The sequence below is a fragment of the Salvelinus sp. IW2-2015 genome, linkage group LG4q.1:29, assembly GCF_002910315.2.
Source record: "Salvelinus sp. IW2-2015 linkage group LG4q.1:29, ASM291031v2, whole genome shotgun sequence".
In the NCBI taxonomy this organism is placed as follows: Eukaryota; Metazoa; Chordata; class Actinopteri; order Salmoniformes; family Salmonidae; genus Salvelinus; species Salvelinus sp. IW2-2015.
The window spans coordinates 76,802,031-76,821,678 of NC_036842.1; the positions used below are offsets into that span (position 1 = coordinate 76,802,031).

The 19,648-nt window shown below is 41.4% G+C and overlaps 1 protein-coding gene across 2 annotated transcripts in view; it reads left to right on the forward strand.

Annotated features, from left to right (window-relative positions):
• Nucleotides 1-19,648, forward strand: part of fbxl13 (F-box and leucine-rich repeat protein 13) — a 41,813-nt gene that overhangs the window by 16,501 nt on the left and 5,664 nt on the right. For both annotated transcript variants that reach the window (XM_023985722.2, XM_023985723.2), the window contains exons 7-10: nucleotides 440-535; nucleotides 755-890; nucleotides 11,371-11,423; nucleotides 18,948-19,048. In XM_023985722.2, coding sequence (XP_023841490.1) covers nucleotides 440-535; nucleotides 755-890; nucleotides 11,371-11,423; nucleotides 18,948-19,048 — 386 coding nt within the window. The remainder of the gene's footprint in view (nucleotides 1-439; nucleotides 536-754; nucleotides 891-11,370; nucleotides 11,424-18,947; nucleotides 19,049-19,648) is intronic.

The following is a 19,648-nucleotide window of genomic DNA, read 5'->3' on the forward strand; positions in this document are numbered from 1 at the left end:
TGTTTTCTTCATATGAAATGGATTGAGATTAACTCACAATCGCATTGCAAAGGGCATAAACAGTATGGGTGAAACGTTTGAATTGACTTGCAGTAAATCAAGGCCTATGCTGAAGTGTTGTATTGCGAATGAAAAGTGGTAGATGTGTCATCAGAGTTTTTGGTTTTGGTAAAATCTGACATTGTTCTGAAATGACACCCAATAGCCTTGTAGTTAATTTGATAGGAAATAGGGTATACTTTCAGATGCAGCCATGCATAACATCTTTCAACACCAGATTGACTGAACAGTTGCTATGGCAGGGGTCACTAACCCAGGTCCTGGAGAGCTACAAGCTAGGTCGTAAAAATATCTCTATCTTCAACCTAAGCTACAGAGTGTGTAGGTTCCAGTGCTGGGTTGGTGACAACTGTTCCATCATAGTATACTGTTTGGTCAGGTCTTCCAGAGTCTAGACGTAGGAGACCTGCTGAAATGTGCAGAAGTGTGTCAGACCTGGAAGGCCATCGCTCAGACCTGCTCACTGTGGAGTCGGGTCAGTATAGCACACACTCACACACACCACAATGACAGGTACTGTAATTACCATAAACATTTAATGTAACATTAATTAATTGTTGTCAGTGATTTAACTCTTATGTCTACAGCATGTTCCACGGTGCTTTCAGGTCTAATATATCCCTTGTGTATTGTTACTTGTTGAGTCCGGATGTGTCCTGTAATGTTTCCTCCAACGTTTGTCTCTGAATGACAGATCAGTTTCTCTGTGGAGAGGGACTGGATCACAGACCGCATCGTGGAACAGATCCTACAGAAGTACCGGCCGTTTGTAGTTCACCTTAACATGCGTGGCTGCACCTCTCTACAGTGGCCCAGCTTCAAATGTATCAGTGAGTACTAGCATACACACACAGACATACACACACACGCATGGGTGTAAAGATTACATACCTGCACGCAAGCGTATGCACACACACTAACACACATATAACAGAAAACGCACAATTACGTAAATGTGATTGTGTTTCATTTCACAGCTACATGTACATTCAAATTACTCTACCAATATAACATTTCTGTCATCTCTAAATCATCTGAAAAAAACAGCACTGACAAAGCAGGAACAACGATATTAAAACAAAGTTAGTTTCACCATCTGATACAGACTAAATTTAAATGATCTATAAAATAAGACTAAAAAGTATTATTAGAAAAACAAGATTTCAGTCTTGGAGGTGTTTCCAGCCCGATTCCGTGTTTGGTTAATTATGTTATTCCCCCAACCCTATTTCACTTCTTCAAAATCCCCAGAATGAACGTAAGATAACTCTCAAAAATCTGTAAATMATTTTGATGTTTTTGCCGAGGATGTTTTAGTAGCGCAATTTTTTYTATTTTTTTTTATTTTTTTTATACAAAGAAATTGTAGACCTCCACAAGTCTGGTTCATCAGACAATTTCCAAATGCCTGAAGGTACCACGTTCATCTGTACAAACAATAGTAGGCAAGTATAAACACCATGGGACCACGCAGCCGTCATACCGCTTAGGAAGGAGATGCATTCTGTCTCCTGGAGATGAACGTACTTTGGAGCGAAAAGTGCAAATCGGTCCCAGAACAACAGCAAAGGACCTTGTGAAGATGCTGGAGGAAACAGGAACAAAAGTATCTATATCCACAGTAAAACGAGTCCTATATCGACATAACCTGAAAGGCCGCTCAGCAAGGAAGAAGCCACTGCTCCAAAACCGCCATAAAAAAGCCAGACTACAGTTTGCAACTGCACATGGTGACAAAGATCGTACTTTTTGGAGAAATGTCCTCTGGTCTGATGAAACTAAAATAGAACTGTTTGGCCATAATGACTATCGTTATGTTTGGAGGAGAAAGGGGGAGGTTTGCAAGACGGGGGTGCTTTGCTGCAGGAGGGACTGGTGCACTTCACAAAATAGATGGCATCATGAGGCAGGAAAACTATGTGGATATATTGAAGCAACATCTCAAGACATCAGTCAGGAAGTTAAAGCTTTGTCGCAAATGGGTCTTCCAAATGGACAATGACCCAAAGCATACTTCCAAAGTTGTGGCAAAATGTCTTAAGGACAACAAAGTCAAGGTATTGGAGTGGCCATCACAAAGCCCTGACAATCTCATAGAAAATGGGTGGGCAGAACTGAAAAAGCGTGTGTGAGCAAGGACTACTACAAACCTGATTCAGTTACACCAGCTCTGTCAGGAGGAATGGCCAAAATTCACCCAACTTATTGTGGGAAGCTTGTGGAAGGCTACCCAAAACGTTTGACCCAAGTTAAACAATTTAAAGGCAATGCACAAATACTAATTGAGTGTATGTACACTTCTGACCACTGGGATGTGATGAAAGAAAAGAAAAGCTTAAATAAATCATTCTCTACTATTATTCTGACATTTCACATTGTTAAAATAAAGTGGTGATCCTAACTGATTTAAGACAGGGACTTTTTACTAGGATTAAATGTCAGGAATTGTGAAAAACTGAGTTTAAATGTATTTGGCTAAGGTGTATGTAAACTTCCGACTTCAACTGTAACTAAGGTGTTTGGTGCAGTATTTCTCAAGTAAAACAATGCAGGACGTGTTGTCTTAAGTAAACAGTCGGCGCTGCTGAGCAGGTCTGTCTATTATATTGGATAGAGAGCAATCACCACAGTTGTTCACCCCATGTTAGTGGACAAATGGACATTGTCAAATCAAAACGCAAACTTCATTTACCTGTTGTAACGCATGGATTTTCCATTTTTCGTTTTCAAAAACAAAGTCTGTTTTCGAACGAGACTTTGACCAAAATTTTCCTATTTACACTTTGTAGTCAAGTTTGACACTAGAATAACTGTTTCTGATTCATATCAATGCGTTTTCAAAGGGATTCATTGCTTTTTAAAGGCAGTCGCTCTTTAAAGATGTTTAAGATGTCAGTCATTCCATCCTTCGGTGGTTGTTTAATTCAATCTAGTGATGCAGTATTTCGGCGGTCCTTTCAGATGTGCCGGCTCCACCTCCTCCTCCTCTAGCTCCCCCTGCAACACCATAGCTTTGTTCCACAACTCCGGATATGTCTGGCCGTAATCTTTCTGGCCGTATTCTGTCTGATTGTGTTCTATCTGGCCGCAGGCTCTGTTGTAGAAGTGGACGTAGTCCTCCACACTCTTTCCTCCGAGCTTGGGAGGGGGGTGGCACAGCAGGCCATAGCGGGTCACCCCTGGGTGCAGACATAGCCAGTACACCAGGTAGTGGATGCTGGAATGTTGATTTATTTATTTCATGGTTTATTTACGGGGGACAGGGGATTTTGAAACATTGACACATTGAATGATCCATGGTCAAATGCATTGTACTCATAATGCGTTAGTTTTTAGCTAATGTTAATAGTAGTACTACCCACCTGTAGTTACAGACCCAGGGGTTTCCCCCCAGCCTTAGCAGGGACGGGAAATAGAGGTCTTCTAGAATTCCATAGTTGAAGAAGTGCAGGCTGTTGTTGGACTGGTCAAACTCACGGAGGTGGAGGAGGCCAGACAGGGAGGCTGAGAGAGAGGGAGAGGAAATCATTATTATCATCAATAGTAAGGTCAAATTATTAATTTCTTCCCTTTTTAAGTACTTCCAAAACTGTCCTGTGGATGAGCATTATACAATCAATTCAAAACAGAATTAGTTATCTGGCAATGTGAATGCTTCAAACCTCACATATGTTATTCATCAGCTGATGGAATACACAACTGTTCATGTTCATATGTTTCTCATGGCTATCACAGTGAATAGTAAACATATGGTTGTCATTGATCTATGGATTTGGAATATTCTACCCCTCAGGGCCTTGAGATGTGGCCTCTCTGACGCTCACACATTAGAGGTTGATAATCAGGCTTTGTCTCTGTCTCTCTGTCTCTCTCTCGCCATCTCTCTCACTMTCTCTCTCTCTCTCTCACTCACTCAAACACACGCAGACACACACACCTGTGTCTATGTCTTTCAGGTTGTTGTGTCTGAGATTGAGTGACCTCMTTTTGGGACAGGTCCATGTGAACCATGTCCCCTGGGATGTCTRCAGGAACCTCAGTCAGATCTAAAGATAGGGGGGGGATAACAGAGAGAGTTTATGGGTGATAGTCAGTCTCTGACAATGGCTCAGTCCTGAGTTAAAACTTGTACTGGTTCAGTTTATTACCAAATTAAATTAAGCTATTGTTTTGTTATTGTTTCAGAGGGACTGTATTCTGTTAATGCGTCTGATTTATTAGGTACACCCATCTAGTACCGGGTTGGACCCGGCTTTGCCTCCAGAACAGCCTGAATTCTTCTGGGCATGGAAACATTAGTCAGTTGGTATCAAGGGACCTAACGTGTACCAGGAAACATTCCCCACAACATTACACCACCGCCACCAGCCTGTACTGTTGACACCAGGCAGAATGGGACCATGGACTACTGCTGCTTACGCCAAATCCTGACTCTGCCATCAGCATGACGCAATAGGAACAAGGATTCGTCRGACTAGGCAATGTTTTTCCACTCCTCAATTGTCCAGTGTTGGTGATCGCTTCTTCTTGTTTTTCCCTGATAGGAGTGGAACCCGGTGTGGTTGTCTGCTGCAATAGTCCATCCGTGACAAGGACTGACGAGTTGTGGGTTCCCGAGATGCCGTTCTGCACACCACTGTTGTACTGCACCGTTATTAGCCTGTTTGTGGCTCGCCTGTTAGTTTGCAYGATTCTTGCCATTCTCCTTCAACCTCTCATCAACAAGCTGTTTTCGCCCACAGACCTGCCGCTGACTGGATATTTTTATTTGTCTCACCATTCTCATTAAACCCTAGACACTGTCGTGCGTGAAAAAGCCCAGGGGGMTAGTTGTTTCTGAGATATTGGAACMKGCGTGCCTGGCACCAACGATCATACCACGCTCAAAGTTACTTAGGTCACTCGTTTTGCCTACTCTAACATTCAATTGAAACTACCTGAATGCCTTGATGCCTGTCTGCCTGCTTTATATAGCAAGCCATGGCCATGTGACTCACTGTCTGCAGTAGCACACCATTTTCGTGAACGGGGGGTGTATCTAATAAACTGGCCACTGAGTGTATACAGAGTGAGAGTGGGGGAAGAGAGTTGATAGCTCTGTCGAGTGGCGCAGCGGTCTAAGGCACTGCATCTCAGTGCAAGAGGCGTCACTACAGTCCCAGGTTCAAATCCAGGCTGTATAACATCTGGTCCCATAAGGCAGCGCACAATTGGCCCAGCGTCATCCAGGTTTGGCCGGGGGTAGGTTGTTATTGTAAATAAGAATTTTGTAAATAAGAATTTTATTCTTATAATTTATGTAAATAATAATTTTTTATGAGATAAAAAAAAACACATCTGTCACACAAACTCACATGTACACMCACTTACTCGTGTTTTCGTTCTAACCTGCTTGCCGACTAAGTAAATTTATGTAATTATGGTAATCCACATCTGAAGGGAATTTTCAGAGAAACACAAACATGAGGCTGGACAAAAACATGCTCAGAGACATAAACCTTTAATAACCCTCTACAGTCTAAGCCCTGTCTAAGCCGGGGGAGGGGTGGGAGGGAGTTCTACTAAGCAATATGAAATAGTTTTAAGAAGGTTGTACCAAGGATAATTTACAGTACCATTCAAAAGGTTGGACACACCTACTCATACCAGGGTTTTTATTTTTTATTATTTTCTACATTGTAGAATAATAGTGAAGACATCAAAACTAGGAAATAACACAAATAGAATGTGTTAAACAAATCAAAATATATTTTATAATTGAGATTATTCAAAGTAGCCACCCTTTGCCTTGATGACAGCTTTGCACACTCTTGGCATTCTYTCAACCAGCTTAATAAGGTGTGGAATGGAATGCATTTAAATTAACAGGTGTGCCTTGTTAAAAGTTAATTTGTGGAATTTCTTTCCTCCTTAATGTGTTTGAGACAATCAGTTGTGTTGTGACATGGTAGGGGTGGTATACAGAGGATATGTCACACCCTGATCAGTTTCACCTGTCCTTGTTATTGTCTCCACCCCATCCAGGCATCGCTTGTTTTCCCCAGTGTATTTATCCCTGTTTCCTGTCTCTCTGGGCCAGTGTATTTATCCCTGTCTCTCTGTGCCAGTTCGTCTTGTATGTTCCAAGTCAACCAGCGTTTTTTCCTGTACTCCTGCCTTTGCTATTCTCTTTTTTCTAGTCCTCCCAGTTTTGACCCTTGCCTGTTCTGGACTCTGTACCCACCTGCCTGACTATTCTGCCTGCCTTGACCACGAGCCTTTCTGCCACTCTGCACCTCCTGGACTCTGATCTGGTTTTGACCTTTTGCCTGTCCACGACCATTCTCTTACCTACTCCTTTTGGATTATTAAACATTGTACGACTCCAACCATCTATTTCCTGTGTCTGCATCTGGGTCTCGCCKTGTGTCATGATAGGATAGCCCTATTTGGTAAAAGACCAAGTCCATATTATGGCAAGAATAGCTTAAATAAGCAAAGATAAGCAACAGTCCAGCATTACTTTAAGACATGAAGGTCAGTCAATCCGGAAAACTTCCAGAACCTTGAATGCAAAACCCATCAAGCGCTATGATGAAACTGGCTCTCATGAGGACTGCCACGGGAAAGGAAGACCCAGAGGATAACTGCAGAGGATAACTTCATTAGTTACCAGCCTCAGAAATTGCAGCCCAAATAAATGCTTTGGAGTTCAAGTAACAGACACATCTCAACATCAACTGTTAAGAGAAGACTGTGAATCAGGCCTTCATGGTCGAATTGCTGCAAAGAAACCACTACTAAATTACACCAGTAAGAAGAGACTTGCTCGGGCCAAGAAACACGAGCAATGTACATTAGACCGGTGGAAATTTGTCCTTTGGTCTGGAGTCCAAATTTTAGATTTTTGGTTCTAACTGCCATGTCTTTGTGAGATGCGATGTGGGTGAACAGATGATCTCCGCATGTGTATTTCCCACCGTAAAACATGGAGGTGTTATGGTGTGGGAGTGCTTTGCTGGTGATACTGTCTGTGATTKATATAGAACTCAAGGCACACTTAACCAGCATGGCTACCACAGCATTCTCCAGCGATACGCCATCTCATCTGGTTTTGGCTTAGTGGGACTATCATTTGTTTTTCAACAGGACAATGACCCAACACACCTCCAGGCTGTGTTAGGGCTATTTTACCAAGAAGGAGAGTGATGTAGTGCTGCATCAGATGAYCTGGCCTCCACAATCCCCCAACCTCAACCCAATTGAGATGGTTTGGGATGAGTCGGACCGCAGAGTGAAGGAAAAGCAGCCAAGAAGTGCTCAGCATATGTGGGAACTCCTTCAAGACTGTTGGAAAAGCATTCCAGGTGAAGCTGGTTSAGTGAATGCCAAGAATGTGCAAAGCTGTCATCAAGGCAAAGGGTGGCTACTTGAAGAATCTCCAATATAAAATATATTTTGATTTGTTTAAAATTTGGTTACTACATTATTCCATATGTGTAAATKTCATAGTTTTGATGTCTTCACTATCATTCTACGATGTAGAAAATAGTACAAATMAAGAAAAACCCTTGAGTGAGTAGGTGTTCTTGTCACGTTCGTCATAATGAATGGACCAAGGCGCAGCGKGCGTAGAGTTCCACATATTTTAATAAATCAAAACTCACCAAACAAAACAAACAAACGAAACGTGACGTTCTGGGCTGCTCACAGGCAGCTACTCAAAAACAAGATCCCACAATGCACAAAGGGGAATGGCTGCCTAAATATGATCCCCAATCAGAGACAACGATAAACAGCTGCTTCTGATTGGGAACCATACCAGGCCWACATAGATGATTAAACACCTAGATAACCCACCCTAGTCATTGTCACGCCCCAACCACCATCGAGAATAAACAGCTCTCTATGGTCAGGGCGTGACAGTTCTAAAACTTTTGACTGGTAGTGTAGATAGTTAGGTAAAGATCAGACTACACAGTGCAACCATTTTGCTCACATATGCGGCTAAATATTTTGCTGTGCGACCTGGAATTTTAATTGAGGAGCACTCGTAACCGTATCCGTGCCCTCCACGACGGGGCCTTCTCTGGCTTCGAGGGCTTGATAAGTCTGGACCTGCAGCAGAACCGAATCTCAGTGTTGGAGGAGGGTGTGTTCCTGGGCCTGACCCGCCTCGCCACCCTCCTGCTGCAGCACAACCGTCTGGGCACGCTCAGCGAGGAGGCGCTCATCCCCATGCCAGCCCTGCGCTACCTGCGTCTCCATGACAACCCCTGGACTTGCCGCTGCACACTCAACAGTCTGGGTGGCACCCTGCAGGTGCCCAGCAACCATAATCTGGGGAACCACGGCAGGTGGGTGGGACTGGAACATGTCACAGGGTTCAACAAATGTGTCCCATATGACGTCAGTTGGTATTGGTAGAAATTAGTGCACTATACTTCATATGAAGGACAGCGGAGGGTTGCAGGTTGACAGTGTCTGATATGATGGGATTCAGCTGCTTTCCCTGCTGAGAGGGAGAGAGGGCAGGAGAGAGGGGGAAAGACGGAGTAGGGAGAGAGCGAGTGACTGGGAAAGAGAGAAAGTGGACAGAATCTTAACAAATGACGACATCAAAGTAACTGTCCAGTGAAAATCTCACTTTTAAAAGTTCATATTCTGTTAACTTATACACAAATAATGTTGTTGACTCATTCTATACTCGTGTTTGTGGCCAAAGCATACATTTGAGAAAAAAACATAAAAATGCTTCCTATTTCCTTATAGAGGATGACGTCATCCTCCTGAGGAGAATGAGCTGGCCAATCAGCGGTCTACTTGCATGAATATTTTTAATGACTGGTACACGCCCACACCATTCTGTTGTTCAAATCAAATTTTATTTGTCACAAACACATGTTTAGAAGGACACATGTTTAGTTGGGATACACCTACACCATTCCAACACAGAAAGCTGCATTTTAACATAGTTAATTAGTCTTTTCTGGAAGGAAACTATTTCACTCATATTGTAATTAATTATAGGTCCTATTTCATAGAAATCTAGAACCACTGGAGAGTTACTTTGAAGCRTCACAATTATTAAATTGCAATATCTGGAATATTGTTTGATTTACATTCCTGCATTWAGCTTATTTAGGTTACAGTGTGTGACAGTAAATTCAGTTGACAGCATGAAGTCAATGTGTGTGGGAGATAAATAACTAATAAATAACTCTCACATTGACCTGGTGACTTACGTATACCACAGACCCCTCGCAAGCCAAGTAGTCAAGTCTAGGACCAAAAGGCTCCTTTTATGGCTGCATCCCGCTACCGGGATCGATATGACAACAGCCAGTGAAAGTGCAGGGCGCCAAATTCAAACAACAGAAATCTCAGAATTAAAATTCCTCAAACATACATGTGTCTTATATAATTTTAAAGGTAATCTTGTTGTTAATCCCACCAAAGTGTCCGATTTCAAATATGCTTTTCAGCGAAAGCACTACAAACGATTATGTTAGGTCACCACCAAACCACAATAAGCACAGCCATTTTCCAGCGAAAKATAGCWKTMAMAAAAAGCAGAAATAGAGATAAAATKAATCACTAACCTTTGATTATCTTCATCAGATGACACTCATAGGACTTCATGTTACACAATACATGCATGTTTTGTTTGATAAAGTTCATATTTATAACAAAGAATCTGAGTTTACATTGGCGCGTTACATTCACTAGTTCCAAAAACATCAAGTGATTTTTTTATAGCCACATCGTTTCAACAGAAATACTCATCATAAATGTAGATGATAATACAAGTTATACACATGGAATTATAGATATACCTCTCCTTAATGCAACCGCTGCGTCAGATTTCAAAAAAACTTTACAGAAAAAGCAAATCATGCAATAATCTGAGACGGAGCTCAGAACAATAGCCAAATTAGCCGCCATGTTGGGGTCAACAGAAACCAGAAAATACATGATAAATGTTTCCTTACCTTTGATGAACTTCATCAGAATGCAGTCCTAGGAATCCCAGGTCCACAATAAATRCTTGATTTGTTCGATAATGTCCGTTATTTATGTCCAATTAGCTACTTTGGTTAGCGCTTTTGGTAAACAATTCCAAAGTCACAAAGCGCGTCCACTATAACGTGACGAAATGTCCAAAAGTTCCGTAACAGTCAGTAGAAACATGTCAAACGATGTACTGAATCAATCTTTAGAATGTTGTTAACATACATCTTGAATAACGTTCCAACCGGAGAATTAGATTGACTTCAGATGAGCGGTGGAACGGAGGTCCTCCTCATGTGAACGCGCATGTGAAAGCATGGTAAGCTCGTGGCAGTGATTACTCATTCCTGTCTCCTTCGGCCCCCCTTCACATTAGAGTCATCAGACAAAGTTCTATTGACTGTTAACATCTAGTGGAAGCCGTAGGAAGTGAAAACTCATCAATATCTCGCTGTAATTTCAATGAGAGCTTGTTTGAAAATCTGCCACCTCAGAAARAATTCAAACAGGAAGTGGAACTTCTCAGGTTTTTGCCTGCCATATGAGTTCTGTTATACTCACAGACATAATTCAAACAGTTTTAGAAACTTCAGAGTGTTTTCTATCCAATATGAATAATAATATGCATATATTAGCAACTGGGACTGAGGAGCAGGCAGTTTACTATGGGCACCTCTGTGCACCTTTCATCCAAGCTACTCAATACTGCCCCTGCAGCCATAAGAAGTTAACAGCTTCTACCCCCAAGCCATAAGASTGCTGAACAATGAATCAAACGGCCACCGGACTATTACATTGACCCCTCCCTCCTACATTGACCCCTACCTACATGTACAAATTACCTCTAACCTGTACCCCCGCACACTGACTCGGTACCGGTACCCCCTGTATATAGCCTCATTATTGTTATTTTATTGTGTTACTCCTTATTATTTATTACTTTAGTTTATTTAGTAAATATTTTCTTAACTCTTCTTGAACTGCACTGTTGGTTAAGGGCTTGTAAGTAAGCATTTCACGGTAAGGTCTACACTTGTATTCGGCACATGTGACAAATAAAGTTTGATTTGATTTGAAATACAGTGTTGTACTCTATCATTTATGGGCTTGTTGACTTTGAACCAAGTTCAAAGATGCTTTTCATATAAATGTCCTTAAATATTCCTCACAACCTGCGATTTGTTTGTCAGTGCGTGTTTATCTGCATTTGCACTCGAGTATATGATTTAAAATAAACAACACACATCTGGAAACATCCTAATGTTTCTGCTGATACTTTTCTCTTCTCTGTCTCTCTCTTTGTATCCCTCTCTTTCCCAGGTGAATGCAGAAACCTACAGGAGCTGAACCTGTCAGAGTGTTTCAACATTAAAGTGAGTAATGGCCAGGTCTACTCACGGGTACAAACTACCCTCTTATCTTATCTTCCAGAAGTGAAATAAAACCCAACTGTAGAACAGAAGGGAAAARATTCAGCAAATCTCCCTCATCTTTAGTTGATATGCTTTTCATGAATTCTCTCCATAGCAGTGATGGAATGGCACTGTTCTGAAGCTCATCACCACTCATAAAGAGAGAGTTGAAGTCAGATTATGAAATCAGGGCTCGGGTGGAGGGTGGAGTTGCTTCTCGTATATTGTGATTTACAGTTACGATTCATCTCTACTGATTACACAACATTCTTTAAATAACATAAAATGCTATGGATAATATGAACATTTTCTACATTAAACATTTTGTCAACATACAGTGCCTTCACTTCAGAAAGTATTCACACCTATTGACTTTTTCCACATTTTATTGTGTTACAGCCTGAATTTAAAATGTATTAAATTGAGATGTTGTGTCACTGGCCTACACACAATGCCCCATAATTTCAAAGTGTAAATTATGTTTTAAGAAATGTTTACAAATTAATACAAAATATAAAGCTGAAATGTCTTGAGTTAATAAGTATTCAACCCCTTTTTTATGGCAGTGGTGTGTATTCATGGGTACCAAGGGAAGCCAGGCTTCCCCAAATATTTGACCAATAAAAACCAACAATTATATAATCACTTATCTTTCTGTGTTTTCATAATTTTCCATCAATTCGCAAGTGGCTGAATCTCACTGAAGAAATCATCTGAGCGAGGTAAACAGCGCCTCTCTCTCTCAGTATGTGTAGCCCATGTGTCTGATGCTGTCTGGGCTAAAAGAGTATGACATATTGCGGCCGTAGCGTTTGATTGATTGATGCCAGCAAGCATTTGGCTTCCCTTGATAAACAAATKATAAAATGATGAGCCAATCAGCATTGCGCTAAGCTTGACTGTGGGTTGTCCTGGTGCTGCAAAACGGCCCCAAGTGAGGCCAGTTTGGATTTCACATCACATCCTAAGCAAAACATCATTTTCGTTTCTGGTCTGCTTGTGTTGATGTCCTGCAGTAACTAGCTTGCTAAATTGTCCCTTTCCTAAGCCATGGATGGAGATGAGGATTTGGACTTGTGGTTTTGACTTAATTCTCTGGACAGGCCAATGATTATGACAGCAATTCTGATCTAACCATAAATGAATATGGTGTGCCACTGGCCTGAAACGATTGAAGTTCAATATGTAGCCTGGCCCTTTTAGACTCACGTTAATTAGCTAGCTAACTTACCTGGTTCATTGTTGCCCATGCAAGGAAGTTAGGCTATCAAGCATTTTAGCATTTTATAGAACAAACAACACAATTATCTTGGCTTCCACAGTGATTTTACCCACGCACCGCTACTGTGTTATGGCAAGCCTAAATAAGTTCAGGAGTAGAAATTTGCTTAGCAAATCACAAAATATGTTGCATGGACTACGTTGCATGATTTTTGAATGACTATCTCATCTCTGTACCCCACACATACACTTAGCTGCTATAGACCACCAAGTGCTAACAGTCAGTATCTYGATAAAATGTGTGAAATGCTTGATAATGTATGTGATATCAACAGAGAGGTATATTTTCTGAGTTATTTAAATATTGACTGGCTTTCATCAAGCTCCCCACTCAAGAAAAAGCTTAAAWCTGTAATCAGTCAACCTACCAGGGTAGTTACAAACAGCACATGCAATGAAATCCTCACCATGTATTGATCACATCTTTACTAATGTTGCAGAAATTGGCTTTAAAACAGTATCCAGATCCATCAGATATAACAAAATATTAGCCACATCTAGGAAAACCAAAGTTCCAAAGGCAGGGCCTAATATAGTGTATAAGAGGTCMTACAATAAGTTTTGTATTGATTCCTATGACAACTTGGATGGAAAATTACTGAGGATAATGGCGGACGATATTGCCACTCCTATTTGCCATATCTTCAATCAGAGCCTACTAGAAAGTGTGTGCCCTTGGGCTTGGAGGGAAGCTCAAGCAATTCCGTTACCCAAGAATAATAAAAGGCCCCTTTACTGGCTCAAATAGCCGACCAATCAGCCTGTTACCAACCCTTAGTAAACTTTAGGAAAAAATWGTGTTTGACCAGATAATACTATTTTAGAATTAACAAATTGACAACAGACTTTCAGCACGCTTACAGGGAAGAACATTCAACAAGCACAGCACTTACACAAATGACTGATGATTGGCTGAGAGAAATTGATAATAAAAAGATTGTGGGAGCTGTTTTGTTAGACTTCATTGGGGCTTTTGACATTATTGATCRTAGTCTGCTRMTGGAAAAAYGTATGTGTTATAGCTTTACACCTCCTGCTATATGGTGAATAAAGAGTTACCTGTCTAATAAAACACAGAGGGTGTTCTTTAATGGAAGCCTGGACCAACATAATCCAGGTAGAATCAGGAATTCTCCAGAGCAGCTGTCTAGGCCCCTTACTTTTTTCAATCTTTACTAATGACATGGTACTGGCCTTGAGTAAAGCCAGTGTGTCTATGTATGCGGATGACTCAACACTTTACACGTCAGCTAATACAGGGAGTGAAATCACTGCAACGCTTAACAAAGAGCTGCAGTTCGTTTCAGAGTGGGTGACAAGGAATAAGTTATTCCTAAATATTTCAAAAACTAAAAGCATTATCTTAGGGACAAATCATTCACTAAACCTCAACTAAATAYTGTAATAAATAATGTGAATCAAATCAAATCAAAGTTTATTTGTCACATGCGCCGAATACAACAGGTGTAGACCTTACAGTGAAATGCTTACTTACAGGCTCTAACCAATAGTGCAAARAATGTATTAGGTGAACAATAGGTAAGTAAAGAAATAAAACAACAGTAAAAAGACAGGCTATATACAGTAGCACTGGTTGGTCGGCCCAATTGAGGTAGTATGTACATGAATGTATAGTTAAAGTGACTATGCATATATGATAAACAGAGAGTAGCAGCAGCGTAAAAAGAGGGGTTGGGGGGGCACATAATGCAAATAATCCGGGTAGCCATTTGATTACCTGTTCAGGAGTCTTATGGCTTTGGGGGTAAAAACTGTTGAGAAGCCTTTTTGTCCTAGACTTGGCACTCCGGTACCGCTTGCCATGCGGTAGTAGAGASAACAGTCTATGACTGGAGTGGCTGGGGTCTTTGACAATTTTTAGGGCAGCCTGTTGTAGAGGTCCTGGGTGGCAGGCAGCTTAGCCCCAGTGATGTACTGGGCCGTACGCTTTGTCGTGCCCTCTTCACGACTGTCTTGGTGTGTTTGGACCATTCTAGTTTGTTGTTGATGTGGACACCAAGGAAYTTGAAGCTCTCAACCTGCTCCACTACAGCCCCGTCGATGAGAATGGGGGCGTGCTCGGTCCTCCTTTTCCTGTAGTCCACAATCATCTCCTTAGTCTTGGTTATGTTGAGGGATAGGTTGTTATTCTGGCACCACCCGGTCAGGTCTCTGACCTCCTCCCTATAGGCAGTCTCGTCGTTGTCGGTGATCAGGCTTTCTACTGTTGTGTCGTCTGCAACTTAATGATGGTGTTGGAGTCGTGCCTGGCCATGCAGTCGTGGGTGAACAGGGAGTACAGGAGGGGACTGAGCACGCACCCCTGGGGAGCTCCAGTGTTGAAAATTTAGCAAGTTGTGACTAACCTGCTTGGATTTTAAATTGTCATGGTCAAAACATGTTGATACAACAGTAGCTAAGATGGGGATAAGTCTTCTATAATAAATAGCTGCTCTGCCTTCTTAACAACACTATCAACAAGGAAGGTCCTACAGGCGCTAGTTTTGTCGCACCTGGACTGCTGTTCAGTTGTGTGGTCAGGTGCCACAGAGAGGGACCTCGGAAAATTACAAKTGGCCCAGAACAGGGCAGCATGGCTGGCCTTTAAATGTACACGGAGAGCTAACATTAATAATATGCATGCAAATCTCTCATGGCTCAAAGTGGAGGAGAGATTGACTTCATCACTACTTGTTTTTATAAGAAGTGTTTACATGCTGAATGCACCGAGGTGTCTGTTTAAACTACTGGCACACAGCTCAGACACCCATGCATACCCCACAAGTCATACCACCAGAGGTCTCTTCACAATCCCCAAGTCAACAGACTATGGGAGGCGCACAGTACTACATAGAGCCATGACTACATGGAATTCTACTCCACATCAGACAACTGATGCAAGCAGTAGAATATATATAAAAAATATGATGCAAGCAAAAGAATATATATAAAAAATACACCTTATGGAACAGCGGGGACTGTGAAGAGACACACACACACACACACACACACACACACACACAGGAACAGACATGCATATGCACACACGCTAGAACATGCACACGTACAGTACGAGTCAAAAGTTTGGACACACCTACTCATTCCAGGATTTTTCTTTATTTTTACTATTTTCTCAATTGTAGAATAATAGTGAAGACATCAAAACTATGAAATAACACATATGGAATCATGTAGTAACCAAAAAAGTGTTAAAGTGTTAAACAAATCCAAATATATCTTCAAAGTAGCCACCCTTTGCCTTGATGACAGTTTTGCACACTCTTGGCATTCTCTCAACCAGCTTCATGAGGTAGTCACCTGGAATGTATTTCAATTAACAGGTGTTGTCACGATCGTTATAATGAGTGGACCAAGATGCAGCGTGGTATGGTTCCATCCTCTTTATTATGAAGTGAAACTCAAAGAAAACAATGAATGCAAACCGAAACGTGAAGCTGCTATAGTGCTCACAGGCAACTATACATAGTCAAGATCCCACAAAGCACAAAGGGGWAATGGCTGCCTAAATATGATCCCCAATCAGAGACAACGACAAACAGCTGCCTCTGATTGGGAACCATACCAGGCCAACATAGAAACATAATCACCTAGATGACCCACCCTAGTCACACCCCGAACTAACCAACATAGAGAATAAAAAGCTCTCTATGGTCAGGGCGTGACAGGTGTGCCTTGTTAAAAGTTAATTTGTGGAATTTATTTCCTTCTTAATACGTTTGAGACAATCAGTTGTGTTGTGACAAGGTAGGGGTGGTATACCGAAGATAGCCCAATTTGGTAAAATACCAAGTCCTTATTGTGGCAAGAACAGCTCAAATAAGCAAAGAGAAATGACAGTCCATCATTACTTTAAGACATGAAGTAGAGTCAATCACGACAATTGCAATAACTTTTTAAGTTTCTTCAAATGCAGTCGCAAAAATCATCAAGCGCTATGATGAAACTGGCTCTCAWGAGGACCGCCACAGAAAGGAAGACCCAGAGTTACCTCTGCTGCAGAGCATAAGTTCATTAGAGTTACAAGATTCAGAAATTGCAGTCCAAATAAATGCTTCACAGAGTTCAAGTAACAGATRCATCTCAACATCAACTGTTCAGAGGACACTGCGTTAATCGGGCCTTCGTGGTCAAATTGTTGCAAAGAAACCACAGGACACCAATAAGAAGAAGAGACTTGCTTAGGCCAAGAAAYACGAGTAATGGGCATTATACCGGTCGAAACCTGTCCTTTGATCTGATGAGTCTAAATCTTAGATTTTTGGTTCCAACCACTGTGTCTTTGTGAGATGCAGAGTAGGTGAACAGATGATCTCCGCATGTGGGGTTCCCACCATGAAGCATGGGGGAGGAGGTGTGATGGTGTGGTGGCGCTTTGCTGGTGACACTGTCAGTGATTTATTTAGAATTCAAGGCACAGTTAACCACCATGGCTACCACAGCATTCTGCTGCGATACGCCATCCCATCTGGTTTGCTCTTAGTGGGACTATCATTTGTTTTTCAACAGTACAATGACCCAAAACACTCCTCCAGGTTGTGTAAGGGCTATTTGASCAAGGAGAGTGATTGAGTGCTGCATCAGATGATCTGGCCTTCACAATCACTCGACCTCAACCCAATTGAGATGGTTTGGGATGAATTGGAATTGGAAGGAGTGTGAAGGAAAAGCAACCAACAAGTGTTCAGCATATGTGGGAACTCATTCAAGATTGTTGGAAAAGCATTCCAGGTGAAGCTGGTTGAGAGAATGCCAAGAGTATGCAGAGCTGTCATCAAGGCAAAGGGTGGCTACTTTGAGAATCTAAAATATAAAATAGTGAAGAGGCGACTCCGGGATGCTAGCCTTCTAGGCAGGGTTCCTCTGTCCAGTGTCTGTGTTCTTTTGCCCATCTTAATCTTTTATTTTTATTGGCCAGTCTGAGATATGGCTTTTTCTTTGCAACTCTGCCTAGAAGGCCAGCATCCCATAGCCGCCTCTTCCCTGTTGACGTTGAGTCTGGTGTTTTGCAGGTACTATTTAATGAAGCTGCCAATTGAGGACTTGTGAGGCGTCTGTTTCTCAAACTAATGTACTTGTCCTCCTGCTCAATTGTGCACCGGGGCCTCCCACTCCTCTTTCTATTCTGGTTAGAGACAGTTTGCTCTCTTCTGTGAAGGGAGTAGTACACAGCATTGTACGAGATTTTCAGTTTCTTGTCAATTTCTCCCGTGGAATAGCCTTCATTTCTCAGAACAAGAATTGACTGACGAGTTTCAGGAGAAAGTTATTTGTTTCTGGCCATTTTGAACCTGTAATCGAACCCACAAATGCTTATGCTCCAGATACTCAACTAGTCTAAAGAAGGGCAGTTTTATTGCTTCTTTAGAATTAATTAGAACAACAGTTTTCAGCTGTGCTAACATAATTGCAAAAGGGTTTTCTAATGATCAGTGAGCTTTTAAAATTATAAACTTGAATTAGCTAACACAACGTGCCATTGGAACATAGGAGGGATGGTTGCTGATAATGGACCTCTGTACGGCTATGCAGATATTCCATAAAAAATCTGCCGTTTCCAGCTAMAATAGTCATTTACAACATTAACAATATCTACACTGCATTTCTGATCAATTTGATATTATTTTAATGGTCAAAAAAATTGCTTTTCTTTCAAAAACATGGACATTTGTAAGTGAACCCAAACTTTTGAACTGTAGTGTATGTAAATTAGATATTTATGTATTTCATTTTCAATAAATGTGAGAAAAAAAATCTGAAAACGTGTTTTCCCTTTGCATTATGGAGTATTGCGTGTGTATGGGTGAGATAAAAATATATATATATTTAATCYGGCTGTAATACAACAAAATGTGGAATAAGTCAAGGGGTACCAGGCTCATCTAGGTGGTTGCAGCTGTTGGTGATTTTCTTTACATGCCTTTGGCCACAGCTGAGTAACATGAAAAATATATTGTTGTTAGTTTAGTGGTCTTGTTTGTTTTTAGATTTGATTGGATAACACTGTCTATGAGACGTATAAAGAACTCTGAGGGCTCATTTGTAATGTGCTATGAGCTGTTATGCATGCTTATATAGTCATATAATGCTATAATATGTGTGATATGTGATTGGACCAGAGGCACTATAAATGTAAAATACAGAGATGGTTTGAATAAAATGTAACCTTGTGTTGTCCTTCACCAGGATGAGATGGTGTGTATGATTCTAGAAGGCTGCCCCACTCTGCTCTACCTGAACCTGTCCTTCTCATATGTGGCCAACGGGACTCTCAGAGAGCTCTCCAGGTAAACACCCATAGACCACAGCTACTCCAGTGATGGAAAATGTTTCCCATTTCATTAGAACACAAGGTAGAACACGACCGGTATAATGTCCATTGCTCGTGTTTCTTGGCCTAAGCAAGTCTCTTCTTATTATTGGTGTCCTGTGGTTTCTTTGCAACAATTCGACCATGAAGGCCTGATTAACGCAGTCTCCTCTGAACAGCTGATGTTGAGATGTATCTGTTACTTGAACTCTGTGAAGCATTTATTTGGGCTGCAGTTATTATTTAATGTCCCAAACACCTGTTGGGTTAATGTCAGTTGCTGCTTTTACCACCTCTTGTCCGCAAAGCCGTTATAAGGGCCTGTTATTGTTCCCTCTGTGCTGAAGTACCCATTGGCCCAAGCAGACAGAGCCTGTACTCTGTCTATCTCTGTCTGTGCCTGTCTGTCTGTCTCTTTCCCTCTCTCTCTCTCTCGCTCTCTTGCTCTCATCTCCTAATCTAAACCATTTGGGTCTCTCTCATCTCCTAATCTAAACCATTTGGGTCTCTCTCTCTCATCTCCTAATCTTAACCATTTGTATCTTTCTCTCTCTCATCTCCTAATCTTAACCATTTG